General features: G+C 28.3%; 1 protein-coding gene across 2 annotated transcripts in view; it reads right to left on the bottom strand.

The window, feature by feature from the left end:
* Fife (fife) overlaps window positions 1–17,870 on the bottom strand; it is a 196,807-nt gene that overhangs the window by 117,150 nt on the left and 61,787 nt on the right. For both annotated transcript variants that reach the window (XM_064355525.1, XM_064355527.1), the window contains exon 3: window positions 14,214–14,331. In XM_064355525.1, the coding sequence (XP_064211595.1) occupies window positions 14,214–14,331 (118 nt within the window). The remainder of the gene's footprint in view (window positions 1–14,213; window positions 14,332–17,870) is intronic.

Below are 17,870 nucleotides of genomic sequence, written 5' to 3'. Positions count from 1 at the left end.
AAATACGATTATTTCCAGATGACACGTTCAACTTGGACTAATACAGCGCCGCATTATAAAATTTTCACGTGGATTAATCGCGGAACATTTATGGGGCGATCAGGGGTGAACGAACACCTAATTTTGCACACGGTAATTTTTCAGCTTGCTGAAGTGAAATTGTTGCCGTTGCAATTTACTTCCTGGGTACATTTTTCTTTGTTTTGCGCTTGGAACTTTGCTAGGGAAAAAGTCTTTTTTTATTTTAAAAAACATTGTCGAATGCAACACAACTTTGGAATTGTTTTTTTTTGGATTAGTTAAGAGCTCAACATATTGGAGTAAAGTGTGAACGTCAAATGACCATTGAAAAAACATAAAAAAACATCACTTATTGAAAAAATTATTTAGAGCAAATTTAAATTAAAATTTTTGGTACCCTTATCTTCTAATAAGCAAATTAATTGTTTTGTTCTCACAGGTTTTGCAAATTTATTACATCTTCAGAGACTACGAACTTTGAAAGTTTTTTTAATTTTAGCATTCACCATTTCATAAAAGAACTAGTTATTAACAAATACTAAAAAAACACAGGAAATATTTTTAAAAAATTTAATACAAAATAAATGCAAAACTACTAAAAAATAAGCAATTGAAATAATAACAATAATAATAACAAAAAATACAAAAGCAATTATAACAATTGCACAATACTTACGTTGGTTGTCAAAAATTTATCGATACAATAGAATTCTGAATTTTTTTTATTTAGAAAGTTAGTACTTTTGTAGATTTTACTTAAGGCGAAACACTATGAAAGACAAAATTTGCATTATTTTACAACATTTTTGTGGTTTAGAAAATAATTGTTAACGTTTTGTAAACAAATAGACTTTTATGGATTTTTAAGACACTTTTTTTGGGTTTTAGGTCTAATCCTTTTAAATTTATTTGTATCTCAATGTTTTATTTTTTTAGTTAGAATTCATTTGAATTTTTTAGGATTTTAAGAATCTATTTCGGGTTTATTTGCGCGTTAATTAACCGGACTTTTGCACTTTTTTTTAAATGGTGTTTTTCATGTGGTGTTTTTGTTAAAGTGATCCACTGTTTGTAAGCAAAACAAAATAGTCCAAATTTTAACATAAATTGGAAAATACATATATCATGCAGAAATTTCATATCAGTTCTGATTTTTTCAATTACAGAATTTTAACGTTTAAGTTTTTATTAAATTTCAATTAGCATTATGTTACCTACGAATTTTTAGTTTTAAGTAGCGAGGTTTCTTTAGGTTTTATTTATTTTTGGCTTTGTTCGTTTTTTTTTAGGTTTTTTGGATTCAGGTTTGTGTGACTTTTTCAGAATTTTAAATATATTTATTATGCTTCTCTGTTTAACTATTTTTTAGGTTTTACGTTTGATTACAATAATATTCTGTTTTTGGTTTAATTACAAATCGAATAATAAAATTAAAATGATACAAAATAAAAAACAAATGACATCAAAAAATGTGTAAAATTAAAACAAACGCAAATTACTGAAAAACAGAAAACTTCAAAACACAAAATATCAGAAACTCATATATATAAAGACAATAATTGTAACAAAAACTAAAAAATCCAAATTTTACCGTAAATCAGTCAATATAAAATGTCAAAATTTCATCTTAAGTTTTGGTTTTTTATTTTTCTACTAGTAGATTTTTAACATTTAACCCCTTAAGTTTTAGTTAAAATTTTCCCACCTACAAATTTCTTGTTTTAGGCACTGAGGTCTTTTCAGATTTGGTTTTTTATTTAAATATTTGTTCGGTGTTTTTTGTTTAGTTTTTTTTATTATGGTTTATTTGAATATTCCATTTTTAAGTAGTTTATATTTGTTGTCTTAACTATGCTTTTCAGGTTTTTAATTCAAATTTTATTTAATTTAAAAAAAAACATCAGTTCGATTTGTTCATTCAACAATAATATTCAATTTTTGTTTTTTACTCTGTTTTTGTTAAAGTAATTTACTTGCGAATTAAATATTTAAATTAAAAAATCTGTTAAATGAAAACTACTGAAAAAACTAAGAAAACTATTTATTTCAAAACCCAAAATTAAAAAAATATCTGTAGTAACAATTATTATGAATAAAAAAAAATTTATCGTTAATCGGCAAAATATGAAATGGAAAATTTTATCTTGAGTTATGGTTTTGCAAAATTACGGATTTCTAATTCTTTCACGAGTCGTAGATTTTGATTGTTTAGGTTTTTTTTAATTTAGTCTTTCAACTTCTCATTAAGCTTCAGTTAGAATTCTTCCACTTACGAATTTCTTGTTCTAGACAATGAGGTCTCATCACATTTTGCTTTTTTAATTATTTTCTAATGTTTTTAAGTCAAATTCACCATATGAATGTGTTTGATTTTATCTATTTTCTTGATAAGTTTCCTTATGCTTACCAGAATTTTTGATATGTACTTCTAGTTTATTGTAAATTAATACTTGACTTTATTACTTTTTAAATTTTGAACCTATACAGAATACAGATTAATAGTATTAAAAAATTAAAAAAAAACTTGGTAGTCTGAAACTGAAAAGCCTGAAGAATTCAAACAATAAGTACACAAATAAGCATGTGAAAAAGCGGCAGCCTTTAAGAATTTCGAAATATCGTAATCGTTATTTCGAAATTCTTAATCTTGAGCCATAAACTTCCTAATTAAAATTTTCAAAATAAAAAAAACACTACATTTTGTGTTGTTATAACTAATTTCCTGTTTTAAGTTTTTGAGTACTTTAATTAAAATTCAAGGTCAGGTCAGGTCAGGTCACTTTTTCATCGATCTTTTACAATATACTATATTTTTTTACAATTGTCGTATATACGATAAATGTTTCCTTAGTTTAAATGTGTTTAGGTTTTTCAAACTTTTGAATTTGTTTCTCTTGACTCTTCAGTTAGATTCTTCAGTTTAGATTAAGGGGTTAGTTTTTACCTTTGTTTAATTTTTGTAATTAACTTGTTTCTAGTTAGTAATTTGTTTTATTTGTTTACTTGAAAAAGGAATGAACACATTAAAACTGATAAAAGTTCCCACCAGTTTGTGTTTTTATTGCTATTGAGATATCCAAGAAAACTTTAAAAAGCAGCTCATAGTTGCTGTAAGCACATTCGAGCACACCTATTCAACTATTCATTTCTATTTAGTGCCGTGGTGGTGTAAAATCTTTTTAAAACAGAAAAAGTACGCTGCGTTTTTTAATCAAACCTATGGAGGCTCCATCAATCTAAAATCCCAAAACATACAAATGAAATTGCTTGAAACTAAACTTCAATATAGAAAAATCGATACGATATACCTACGTCGTTATTTGCAATTTCACTGAATGCATAAGTGCTCGGCTCATTTTTCAGTCGATATTTTCCGAGCAGTAAATATGTTTTCGAGCATAATATTTAACTTTTCAAACGAATGGAATAAATTAAAAGCAGCTTAAAATCTGATTCAACATTCGCCATTTTTATTCTCCGCGCATAGAAATTATTTGTACGTGTTAAAGCTTTTCACGGTAAATTAATTCTCGAACATTTGTCTGTGTGCACCCTGCATAAAATATCTCGAAGCTAACGTTAAAGTTCTTATAAAGTAACCCAAGTTATTTAGCCTTTTTAAAAGTTGGACGAATCTTTCACCGTGAAACTTTTTATAGCCAGAGATGCATTCTCACATTAAACTTAAAGTAAATAAATATTTATGATGCTGGGTGGCGATACCGTGGTTTTCAAATTGCTGGTTCCGAGCTGTACAAAGTCATTTCAGCTCGGCTACCTACCTCAAGTTGATTCAACACGGAATTTAAAATTAATTAATTCTTTGGATTTATTTAATCTGATTAGTCTGCCCGGAGGAGAGCTTTCCAGCGTGATGGTGGCGGGTTTATTTTTATTTAGGATTACCTAATGGAGAGGTCGTGTTTCGTGTCCACACATTATTTCGACAAACTGAAATATTCATTTTTTTGCCACGTATCAATTAATGTAATTATTTCGGAGCAAAATAAGTTACATAAATATTGAATCTATACACAACGAAGGATTCCACAGACTTGCATTAACTGGGTTAAGACCATCACTCCTTCTAATAAATAGGTTTAGGTCACGCACGAGCCAAAGAAAACCTTGTAGCTCAATAAATGAATTTAATAATGGATGCACGAGAGATTTAGATATATCAGTTTTTCGTTAGCTATGGTATAATTTAGCCTAAAAGCATTGACAACCCTTTTACGTGCCTATTTTTTTGTCTTTGTTTATCAATCAGTCAATCAATACTTATAATTTGATCGTACAGAAGTAGGATTTTTTTGCCACAATTAAATATGTTGGAAGTACTGGAACAAAATACTTGGAGTATAATTAGTTGAAAAATGCCAACAGCAACAACTTTTCATATTCTTATACTGTCATAAAGTGTTAAATGTACTAATGTATGTAGGTATGTATATGAGTCATAACAACAAAAATATTACACAGTTGCACGCAAGGAATATTTTACCTGAGAATGATAAATTACATTCAAAATGACTCTAAACCGAATAAACGAGCTTAGATTTCATTGTCGTTGTTACATCAATGAAATGTACTAGACTGCTTTCATTATTTCACTTGATAAATGTCTCATAGAACGTGTTGTAGTCGTAGTTTTAGTCTAAAAAAAGCAAAAATAAATTAAAAAAATAGTATATTATTATCCGAGCATTAAATAATTATAAATATGCGTATGGTCCCTAGTAGCACAGTTTTACTGAGTTATCTTTCGGTTATATAACCGCAATACACAAATCTAACCATTGGTTATGTTAGACTCAGTTTATATAACGGTTATCTAACCATGGTTATGTTTAGCGTCTATAACCATGATTATATTACGATTAGATAATTGTTATGTTTCTTAAGCAATATGGCCCAAGCTAGATTTAGGTGATCAGTGATCTAACCATGGTTATGTCTAGCGTGTACAGCAAAGGTTATGTGACGGTTATATAACTGCTATGTATGTAATGCAATATAGCGTATGCTAGATTCAGTTTATATATCGGTGATCTAAGCATGGTTATGTTACAGTTATGTTTAATATTCGCCGGCTTTTTACAATAATAATTACAAAACAAAATAAGTGATCTAAGAAATTCTTGGTTATATAGTAGAAAATTATCTAGTTTGTTGGTCGTAAAATGCATTCAATGATTTTTGCTTTTTCTTTACTTCTACGTGTTGCAACACGTGAATCGTCATCTAAATTTATTGTTTATCATGTAAGTGGAGTACAATTTGAATTTATCCTTAATTGAAAGCTGAAAAAGCTTGCCTAAATGTATTTTGTCTTGACCACAAAAAAATAAATTTGTCAAAACCAAAGCAAACTATTTTAAGAAATGAATGTTTTCTCACTTTCTACCTGCCAACCCTTTAATCCTATCTAATGTTTTAAGCTGGGTTAGGAGAATTTGTCGAAAACTGAGAAAACAATGAAGAAAACAGTAAACAATACGTTTTTGAAAATAGTAATACTCTAGTTCCTAATTACGGTAATTTGTTAACAGTGAGAAACTCTTTGGGGGAAAAAGATAACACTGACTACGTTAGAAGTTTTGTCATAAGATGGCATTTCACCTTTCCTATTACTTCTACAGCATCTTCGGTCTTAACATAAGTAGTTCTATGTTAGTTCTGGTCATCGAACATTTTCTTGCAGAAGTCATTCCTAAAAATTCTTTTGGAATTTTTCAACAAGGAATCAACAAAACACTAAACAATATTTGTTGTGCTCCCTGAAAAGGCTGGATAGAAGCACCAATTTATTTATCCTAAATTTTTAAAATTTTTATTTGTATTGAAATTTACGATGAGTTTTAGTTTTTTAGTTTTTAACTTTAGGCAAAAGTTAAATAAGGGCAATATAATGGTTAGATCACTAAGCATAACCGAAATATAAGCGAGATGTAAAGAAAATTATATAACCGAAATATACCCACGCCGAGATAAAGGTTAGATAAAGACACATATCCGCAATATAACCAAGATATAAGAGGAGTTATATAACCGCGCGTAGTTAACCGTTAGATAAAGTGGTTAGCTAACAGTTAGCTTATAAAAGCGTCACATTTTGGAATTGGCTGTTATATTGAAAGGTTTTATCTCGGTTATAAAAGTGTGCTACTATGGTAAATTCAAAACTTTTTTCAACGAAGGAAACTTGAGAGCTATTTGAAACAAAATTTATTTATCAAATGATTAACAAAATTAAAAATTGAAATATTTGATTGGTACATCAAGTACTTAAAAAGACGTTTCAAAATTTTTTTTTCGAAATTGTATTTAGGTTTAGTTTTTATTTTTTTAATGGCACCTTACTTTTGTAAAAACTCATGCTCAAAAATGAGTTCTAATTCAATAATGTTACTTTTAAACGAGTGCTTTTTTTAAATTTTATATTAATAAAGTTGTGTTCTAAGCTCACTACTAATATTTTCCGAACTTGGCAAAAATTTTTGGAGCGACGTGTCAAAATGACGAAAGTTCATTAGTTCAAAAAATTATAAATATCTTGTAACTATTAGATACTACATATTAAAGTTAAAAAAGCTTCAAAAGCTCGAAAATGAGCACAAAAAATTAGCAAATAACCATTAAAAAATTAGTTTACTTGAAAGAGAAAAGCTTATTTTGGCTGCCTCGAAAAAAGTGTACGATACTTATTACAAAAACGGATTAGCAAAATGCTAGAAATCCGAACTCTAGTCAATCTAAAAAAAGTAAATAATTAGTGTTTGTATTATTTTGTTTTAACATGATTTTTCGTTTTCTATTCGCTCTTATCTTGGCGTGATATTAAAATATTAATTAATTCGTATCAGTATTAAAAAATGATTTACCTACATTTACGATAACCTAGTGCACACTTTCGTTTTTTCTTCAATTATTTAGCAATTTTTCTCCTTTGGTTATAGCTTTTGTTATAGGTCTAATTTTTCTAAACCAATCTATTTGATGTAGTTATTAATAATACGAGTGCGAAAGCACAAGCGTTTGAAGTTCGAGGGCTGTTGTTATGCAATGTTATGAGTGTTATTAATTTTTTTTGTTGGAACATTTTAATCTAAAACACGTTGTTATCGGGAACGTGTTTTAAAATATTGTTTAGAATCTAGGATTCAGATATTAAAAAGAAGGTTTAAAATGTTACTAACAAAAAACATGTTTTTAATAAATTTTTACACCAAGATTAAAAAAAATGATATTTAGGCTAGTTTTTTGTGTGAAAATGTTATTATAGTGTATAGAAATTATTAAGATCTGATTTTCTTTATTTTTGTTATTTTGATATCTGCTTCTCACTGTGTGGTTGATTTTTCATTCACAAAATAATATCTATGACAGTGTAATTAGGATCAATATCAGCATCAAACTGATAATCATCGTTAATTTAATTTAAAGGCTTCTGTCAATGTAATTATAATTATGTATTCTTGCTCTACATCCTTTCAAATACACAACAAAGCCAGAACCAACGAGGAAATATGAATATACAAAGTACGTTTTAAACACCTGTGATAAAAATTAGGAAAGTTTTTTGAATAAAAACCATTCTTGCATATATGGGATAATAAATTTGCACGATTGTATGTACAAAAATGATCTCTTTAAACAAATATTAATTTCAGTTTTATGTTATTATGCCTTTGTATAATTTCTACAGCTAGAGTTGAGTTACTCCAAGTTCTACAAAAGAACAGAGATTTCTGAAATGTCGTTCCTCTAAGAAAAGTTTGAGCTTAAAGAGTAGCTAAAGACCGGTTAAAATCTATGATTGTTAAAAATTTGAGTACCTACTCAAAAATAATAAAAACGTTCCAATAAAACCACTACAAAAACATCTACTACACGATATTTTCTGCTTTTTTCCTATCTCTCTACAGGAATCTTCTGTAGAAACGTTTTTTTCTTATTATAACTTTTTGTTTCTCCTCTTCAAGAGCATTGTTCTGTATTTGCTAAATAATGGTGTCTACAAAACTTCTACAAATCGCCCAATTTAGACTTATTTTTTTGTCAAAAGAGATTAACAAATTAATTCTGCTAAGGTATTTTTTATTTTATGTAACTCTAAAATTAATAGTCGCAATAGAATTAAAAATCTCATAATATCGAATATTTGAAACTTCAGGATTTCCAGTGATATCCTCAAACAGCAATGGTTGAATTAGGTTTTGAGAAAGCAATTTTTAATAAACTTGTTGCTAGCATCACAATACGTTTATTAAATGATTTTTTACGTTTTGCATTAGGGGCTAGTAATATTTATCATTTAAGAATTTTTTGCTAAAGTTAAACATTGCATGTTCTAAAGTAACTTGAGAAATAATACTTTTTGCAGCGATTTAATGGTAATCATTCAATTAATTTTATATAAGAACTTCCACAGGTATAAAGAAAAATTTAAAGTATGTCTAATAACAAACGCTGAATTTTGTGAGATTATTAATTTTTGATATATCTACAGTGAAAAAACACTTTTACAAGATTCACCTTATGTATCAACAGAGTGACACAAAATCTGGGACTATTCTATGAAAAAAAAATATTTGCTCATTTCTCGACATAGGCATAGAGCTGATAAAGATTTGATTTTTCGCTTATAAGTTGTATTGGTGATAAGATAATGTTTTTTTGAATTTAATTCGTGGAAATGGCAGCCACTAAACAATTACTTTTCAAAAGAAAATCACCAGGTTGTGTCTTATTCGCACCTAAATTAAGTTCGACAAAAAATATTGTAAAAAATTTTAATTAATAATAGAAAATAACTGAAAATTCAGTGCTTGAAAAAATCAGAATAAATTTTTATGCTAAACTTTTATCGTTCAATATTTTTTAATCACCTTGGGTAAGATTTAACACAGGTAAAATGAAATGTACAGTCTCGATCAAAAAGCATGACAGTCCTAGCAACCGGACCGGATAGCAGAAGTCTCACTAAAATCTTTTAGGTTACAAAGCTAGTTTATAAAGTATCCAAAAGTACACATTAATTGTATCATATCGAAAAGATTTCTGCCTGCGGTTTTAGGGGTATCATTCTTTTTTATCGTGACTGTACTTGAATAGAGGAATACACTCTGAACACATACCATAAAACTTCAGTATCTTATAGTATCACAAACACTAACTTAACAAAATAACAAAGACAATAGAGTTCTGTTCCGTTCAGTTTTTTAAACATTTTTAGAAAATACTTAAATACCACGTAACTCGGAGAAATATTTTTTTCAGTACCTCAACAACTCAGTTTTAGAAACTATTTTACTGAATAAAATATAATAGAAGATTTAATTGGCGGAAATGGCAGACATTAAAGTAATATCTTTAAAGAAAATCACCAATATATGTTTTATTCGTACCTAAATTAAGTTTGACAATAATGGAAAAAATGTTGGAGAAAAATATTAATTAATAATGAAAATAATTGAAAATTAAGTTGCTTGGAAAAAAACTGAATCAATTTTTTAATTTAACACAGGTAATATGAAATGTACAGACACGATCAAACAGCATGACAATACCTACTAGTAATCGGTTCGGATAGCCAAAGTCTGATTAAAATCTGTTGGTCACAAAGTTAGTTTATAAACTATTCAAAAGTATACATTTATTGTATCATATCGAAAAGATTTCTGCCTGCGGTTTTAGGGGTATCATTCTTTTTTATCGTGACCGTACTTGAATAGAGAAATACACTCTGAACACATACCAAAACTTCAGTACCTAATAGTATCACAAACACTAACTTAACAAAATAATAGAGACAATAATAGAGTTCTGATCCGTTCAGTTTTTTATACATTTATATAAAATACTTAAATACCACGTAACTCGAAAAAATATTTTTTTTAGCACCTCAACATTGTTTTAGAAAAAAAAACTGAATAAAATATAATAGTAGATTTAAAAGATAATAGCTTTTTTTTTAATAATTTTGTTGCATTAATTTTTTTTAAGTTGTATTAAATATGTATATCGTATTTCTGGGTATTAGATCGATGAAATTTAATTAAAAATTAACACTAGATTACACAATATTGTGTTCAAACGGGGTAATAATTTACATCGTGTGTGGTTACAATATCATAAACATCTTCACGTCGCATTTTTCGTGTCTGCTCTTGATATTTCTTTATATAAAATTATGATTTGTGTCAGCCTGAAAAGAAGCATTTAGGGACGAGCTGACTAGGAAGTAATTGTGTATCCATCCCTGGCGATACAATATAAAGATATGAAAACGTGAGTTTTGTGTGGGTTGACACACTGTTGTCGGTTGTTGACTGACATCCTGTTGCTATCCAAGCTTTGCAAAACTTAAACAGAAGCCTAATGTGTGATGTTTTAATAACGAATAATAATAAAATTAAAATTCGTTCGTGTTCGTACTCGTTTTCGTGTCACAAACTCTCTGTTAAATAGTTTTACTTTGTAAGTTGACACAGTGCAGTGCTAATATTTGAATGAGCATTACAATGTTTAAGGCACGTCCTGTACTAAAGTAGCAAAGAAGTTACAAATGTGTTTGGAAAAATTGTTAATTTCGATAAATCAAATAAGTTGGGAATTTTCCGGTCGCGTAATGGCTTTTATTTTTAATACATTTTACACCTTCGTTCGTTTAAAATTTAATTGAATTTGTAGATTTGCACAGTGGGGGCGAAATATCTGCCTACAGGTTTCCAATAATCGGGGAATTAAAATTTGAATAATTGAGAGCATCATGACAATTTGTTGCTATAAATAGATTGAAAAATCTGCAGTGAAGGAATTTGTGTCCGGGAACGAAATCTAAAGCTCTCATCTAACGTTGGTGAAATGCGAGTGACTGTTTCCTCGGAGATCACTTTCTTATTTTCCGGGATAAGCTAGTTCAATGAGTGCCCCCGATTTCCTGTTTACACAGGGCGATGGAAAATCGATAAACCGACCGCCTCGTAAAATTATAACCCATAACATAACTTAGTCAGATGCTAAGCCAATAAATTTTTCTGCATTACCAACGTAAATACGTAGGCGAAATATTTTGTCAATACTCCCGAGACAGATACTGGATCTAAACCGTTTTAATTTTTCACGAACTCAGCTCCAGGGCTTAGCGTCTAAATTACCTGATTTGGGATATTAACCGACTTTTGTGGTAGTTTTATTGCGCTCAACTACGAAATGAACACTTTATATTTTATTTCTGATGTAGTTTGCGGAGCTGAATGTAGAAGAAGAATTTATTAATTAAATAGGAAACCTAGTTACAATAGTTAAAAAAAATAAAAAATTACATTAGTGGATAAAAGTCACACTTATTGCACATTTATCTTCACATAATCTTTGATTTTTGATTTAAATATAGATAGAGTACCTGCATTTCTAATATTGTTTGGTAACTTATTATATTCATTAATACCCTTAAAAAATAAAGATAACATTGTTTGTCGGTAATTTACACTTTGAACATTAATTTTGGAAGAATCCCTAGTCTGGTAATTGTGTACACTATTTCAGCGAATAAGATATTCACTGAAATACTCTGGTACTCCAAGCTTAATTATTTTATATACAAAAATCATGGTAGAATAATACAATCGTTGCGTCACAGAAAACCACATTAGGGCCGATAACATGCATTTTATAGGTGTTAAGCTATGTGGTTGGACAATACAATTGTAAATTAAAATTCTTGTTTGCATTGACACATGCGTAGATATTCTTAAGAAAAAAAACAATTTCGTCCTAATTTTTTTACAAACATAATCGAGATGACTCAAAATCGAGCAAGCTATCTAGGTAAAATCCTAAATACTTACATTTATTAACAAACTCTACAGTTATGTTATATATGCTTAAATTAATGTTGGCAAAATCAATTTGGTTGTATTTATATTTAGTTGTAAAAATTATAGCTTTAGTTTTGGACACGTTTACTTTAAGTTTATTTGTGTTAAAATATTTTTCAAGTATTTCGAGAGCCTTGTTCATTTTTTGAATACATTTACCAAGATCAGTGTCATAGCATGCTACCAATGTGTCATCGGCAAACAAATTAACAAAATCACAATCACAATAGTTTACAATGTCATTAGGATAAATTAAAAATAAAAGAGGGCCAAGAACGCTACCTTGTGGTACACCAAATTCACTAGACACTTCATCAGACAAAACGTTATTATATTTAACTTTTTGTTTCCTGTCTGTTAGATAACTTTCAAACCATTTAATGACATTACCCCCAATACCATAGCACCGCAATTTAGTTAATAAAATATTTCTATCGATAGTTTCGAATGCTCTTTTAAGATTTAAAAAAACTGCTACCACATATCTACCACCGTCAATTTCTCTTTTAAATTTGGTAACAGTTAACTGCAGGGCTGATTCACAAGAGTGATTTTTTTCTAAAACCTGACTGATTTGTAAACAGTAATTTATTTTTATCAAAATATTCTACTAACTGTTCATATACTGCTCTTTCAATCAATTTTTCAAATGTGGGTAATGTATTAATAGGTCTAAATTCTTCAGCTTTTGAAGTATTAGCAATTTTTGGTATTGGAATTATCGTACTAGTTTTTAAAGCATCAGGGAATTCACCCTTATCAAGTGATGTTTTAACAAAATGTAATAGGACATGACCAATGACATAAAAAAAATATTTTAATAATGTGGGATTAAAAAAATCATATATATTAATTTTATTTTCGAAAGATAAAATTATACTTTTGAGCTCTTTCATTTCCAAAAGTTTAAAATTACAAAACTTACTATTTACATGTATGTTAAGTTGAAGATCAGTTGTCGGCATAACATTATTGCAAGTAATACTATTGGCTATGTCCTTAATACTATTTACAAAATATAAATTAAAATTATCACAGATTTTTTTATCACAGCTATATGTTTTGTTCTGATTATCTATGGGAAATATCACAGACTTTGGTGCATCACAGGTAGGTTTACTAATGAGTTGTTTTAACGTTTTCCACATTTTTTTTTGGTGAATGTTTATTATTGTCGATTTTCTCGTGGTAATATTTATCTTTTTTACATTTTATCAAATTGACAACTTCGTTTCTTAACTTTTTAAAATTTAACCAGTGAATTTCCCTTTCCGCATCAGCAGTTTGCTTAAATTTGCGATATTGCAGGTCTCTAGCTTGCGCGATTTTGGAGACTTCACTATCATACCATGGCAATTTTGTATTAAGCCTTTTACAACATATTGGAGCTACTTCATCAACAATATTTTTACAAACAGTAAATAAATTATTGTACAATAAATTAACATCTACTGAACTTTGATCCCAATTGTGTTTTATTATTACATCACATATTTTTATAATGTTAATTTCGCTAAAATTTCTGTAATAACGGTAGTTTATTAATTTTTCAAAGCATTTATCTTTACTATATAACATTGTAATGAAAATTATATTATGATCACTAATTTTAGGAGTGACAAGTACATGTGAATTTAAATCAACATCATTATAAAACACTAAGTCAATTAATGAACTACTGTTTAGTGTGCATCTAGTTGGATCTTTTACAATTTGCTCCATGCCATATACTCGCGCAATGTTTTTTAATTGATTTACATAGTAACTATCTGATAAGAAATTAATATTAAAATCACCTAATATGATACATCTATCGTTGCTAAATAAATCACAGTATTCTTCAAATAATTCAATAAATTGACGACAGTTATCACTGTAAAAAGAATGTAATTGTGGCTGGAATTAATGTCGTTTTTGCATCGCAGCTTTATCCTCTTATCCTATTTAGATACTCGCTGAGAGCTATTTTTAGGAATGTTTTAGAACGCTACCGGAGCTTGTGGCAAATCCGGCAGAATTTCATAAAATATTTTTTGGCCTGTAACAAAAACAAATACTGTGTTGACTGAAATCAGGGTATTTTCCTCTCTTGAAAATTAATTTTCGCCTCTAATCGATGTCACGACGTTCCACTTTGCTCTTTGCAAATAAAAAGTTTTAGGGTCGAGGAGACTTTATTGAATTTTTTAGGTATTTCTGCACTGGAGTTTTAGCAAGCTCTTCGTGTCTCATGCAACATTGAGGTGTTTTAGCATGTCTAGTTGCCAGAACCTGGGCATTAATAATAGCGAGTGATTAAAATTTTACCTTTATCCTGAGCCGTCAGTAAGGAGGAAGAAAGTGTTTGTCTCAATTTTCCGAATGTTGTTCCTCCATCAGCCGCTTCGGCGGTGGTTGTTCCAACTCCAGACTCGGCCGCCACCATCTGGGAACGAACATTACAGAGGTTAGATTTGCTTTGAATTTTATACCAGGCCATTTAAATCCGACAAAGGCTTCAACACTGAATATTGGGAGAAACGGATTTGGAAGATCGCTTTTTTAAGGTGAAATTTGTCCAAATTGGTTCCATAAAACCGGCCATCATTTTTTTCAGATTTTATATTAATATTTTGAACTAAAAGCTGATACTCAGCTATAATCCGTTAGATTCTACTTAATTAAAATATTTTCAAGATTATACCGAATGTCGGTAAATTAACACTCTCTTATTTTAAATAGAAAGCTTTGTTTTTACCCGAGTTATTTTAAGGGAGTTTTTAGCCTTTCTTTAAACATTTTACAGAGAAGAGCTCAAGTCATACCATGAGGAAAAGTTAACATATTTCAAAATTTTAAAGTTATAAGTTTAATGAACACATTACTCTGTCTTAGCATTCTATATACCTATGTGTAGTAACTGATAATTTTCGGGATATGTTGTCTTTTTTTACTTTTAGAAAATTGTTTAATAGCTACAGTACGCCAAAGAAAAATTTCCTTTTAAATAAATGACAAATTTTGTACAAAATTATGTTATTCTTTCCGTTTAAAAGAATCATTTTTTTTAGCTTAATATTAAAAAATTTTGATTTCTCATATATTACTTTACTCTCGTTTCAATATCAATTTATACACAAAATCTGTAGATAATACATTTTTTACTGTTAACAAAAAGTTAATATAAATTTGAAAACTATTAAACTTAACTTTAAGGAATGTTATACAGATCCATGCAGAATTTAATTCGCTATTATTTACTAGTAAAATAAAAATTGGAGCATTTCATGAAAAAAAAAGTTATGGTAGTGTAAATTTTTGCAAACTCAACCTTAAATATTTGGGGTTTGCTAACCTTTTTAAGACATTCCGAAAAACACCAAAAAAAAGATCTGAACTTTCAGATGCTCAAGAAAAGATTTCAATATCTGTAGAAATTGGAGTTCCCCACATTTTAACTTAATGAGAGCTGTATATCCCAAAAATTTCAATAAACTCTAAATATTTCAGAAACAACTAAATTTCGATATAGAGAAAGCTGATAAAAAAAATATAATTTAAAAACGCAATAGAAAACATAGCTTCTTGTTTAAAATATAAGAAAGTTAATCCCAACCTTTGTGATACCTAAATTGAAAGAAATTTTGACCAGAAATTCAGATGTGTCTATTTTTTTAAATATAAAGTAGTTTTTATTAAAATGATGCCGACTGAGTTCTAGCACAATAAGTTCCTTAAAAACGCAAGAACATTTCTGAAAATTTATTACAAAAAAGATTCAGAAAAAATTACTTTACATTTTTTTAGTTGATCACAATTTTTTTGAATTACGCTGTTCAAATTAATATAGGACAAGCATTCCATTGCATGAAAATGAAATATATATACTTTCAACTACTGTTGAAAAAAATCAACTTGACTTGAAATATAAATTTTTTCTCTTTACCTTGTGAATTATCTAAGATTTGAGATTTAAAAAAATTACCATCTAATATAAAGCGTTCTGAGTCAAACAGTGTAAGTCAAAAGATTAAATAATGAAAAATTTGGTCTATAAAAATACAACAAAACTTAAAAGGTAAGAAACAGAATCGTTGATAAAAAACTGAGACTAATTGGCTTCTAAAAAAAAATAAACACAAAAGATACTAAATAAAAAAAAATATCAAGCGCCGTACTTCGAAAATATTTTTAAGAGTGATTCTGACTCTGATTAATTTCAGACTGGCTAAAAAATGCATTAATAATGAAACCGACACAAATAAAGAAAAAAATTACATACACATAATTTCAGCAAATACAGAAAATAAATGCTGTAGATTTGATAAGGAGAGTTTAAATTTGAATCCTTTTGTAGTGTAGTTATTAATTGTTAGGATTTATTCATAAATGACTTATTTGTTACTCTATCTCTACTATTTATCTTTATTAAAGATCACAAATTAATACCTAAATAGGTACTCTTTGTTAGTCTTCAATGCAATTTATTTCCGCGAATAAATAAAAAAAATAGATTTGGTTGTGACTACGGAGGACTATAACTTTTGATATCTTAGTTGAGATTTTCAAATTTTCTGTAGAGCAAAATTAATAAAGAAGAATGAGTACAATAAAAAATTAATAACGTAAGCATTTTTTCCATTATCGAGTAATTTACATTTGATTTCAACAAACAAACTTGAACTAAATGATGTCAAAACAAATTAACGATAATAGTTATTTATTACTCAAGACGATAAAGAGATTCTTCGTGAGATTCGTGAAATAAGTCCACTCGTAACCTCTTCATAATTGAACTTTTAATCGTTACCGTCGAGTAGAATACAAAATTTTTTTACAAAGCAGGATTTCCAGTTCAGGAAAAAAAGTTATTGATAATCCTTCAAATTAATGTGTTGGACTTTGTAAATTTAATAAAACAAAATAAATTTAAAGTATTTAATCAACCCTTGCGGTTCAACTGCTATTTTATCTACTCAAAAGAGTTGATAAAGAAATAGCCTATCATCTGCAATAAAAAAACGTAATTTTGGAAACATCAACATTTTTTAACGTATTTTTTGCAAAATACATCATCTAAATATTGTTAAAATGTCACTAAAATTATTTAATTTTAATTAATTAAAATTTTAGAATAATTCTAATTTTATGAGTATTATTATTTTCAATTAATTAATATATAATACAAAATATTGTGGATAAATTCTGAGAAAGTGTACATGGACAGAGATACATACAAGTGTGAAATATCTAATAGCAAGAGCCCATTATTTTGTGATTATTATTTTTTCAGATTTATTAAAAAATATTTTAGCGCACCTAATTTTACTATTATTTAAACATGAAGAAGATGATTACATCAATAAACAAATCTTGCAAATAATTAAAATTTTTTTACCAATATATGGAAAGGTAATATAAGACCTCTGTCTTTCAGTGAGAGGACAAAAAGGTGAAGTTTCAAACTACAAGAAACTTGGTTAATTCGTAGTTACAAGTAGTCTTGTCTTACAATTACAGTAAAACCTCTCAACAACGGACACCGATGGAGAATCTTTAAGTGTCCGTTCTGGAGAGGTAGGAAATTTTAATATAGGTTTTGTTACGTTCCCACAAAAATGTCCGTTGTAAAAAAGTGTCCGTTATTCAGAGGTGTCCATTAAGGGAGGTTTAATTGTATAACTTATTTTACTAAAATATGACAAAAGTTACAAGAATTGCTATGTAGAAGACTTAAAAAATTACAGAAACAATTACAAATTACAATTTTGGTCATCGAAATATTTGAAAATATTGAAAGACCCACTTCAGACAACTTATTAGTTTAATCTGACAAAGAATTCAATTGCTGTGAGCAATAAAAAGAAAATTTCAGAACGTAAAATAACAGAAAATGATAAATTTTTGCGCTTACATTTGTACGACTTTAATAATTTAAACATTATTCAGTGATGGACTAAATAAAAAGTCTCATGTGGTATTTTT

This window comes from Tribolium castaneum, chromosome 1 (genome assembly GCF_031307605.1).
Source record: "Tribolium castaneum strain GA2 chromosome 1, icTriCast1.1, whole genome shotgun sequence".
NCBI classification, from domain to species: domain Eukaryota; kingdom Metazoa; phylum Arthropoda; class Insecta; order Coleoptera; family Tenebrionidae; genus Tribolium; species Tribolium castaneum.
Note: the sequence above shows the minus strand (reverse complement) of the source record. Positions and strands in the feature narration are given on the sequence as shown.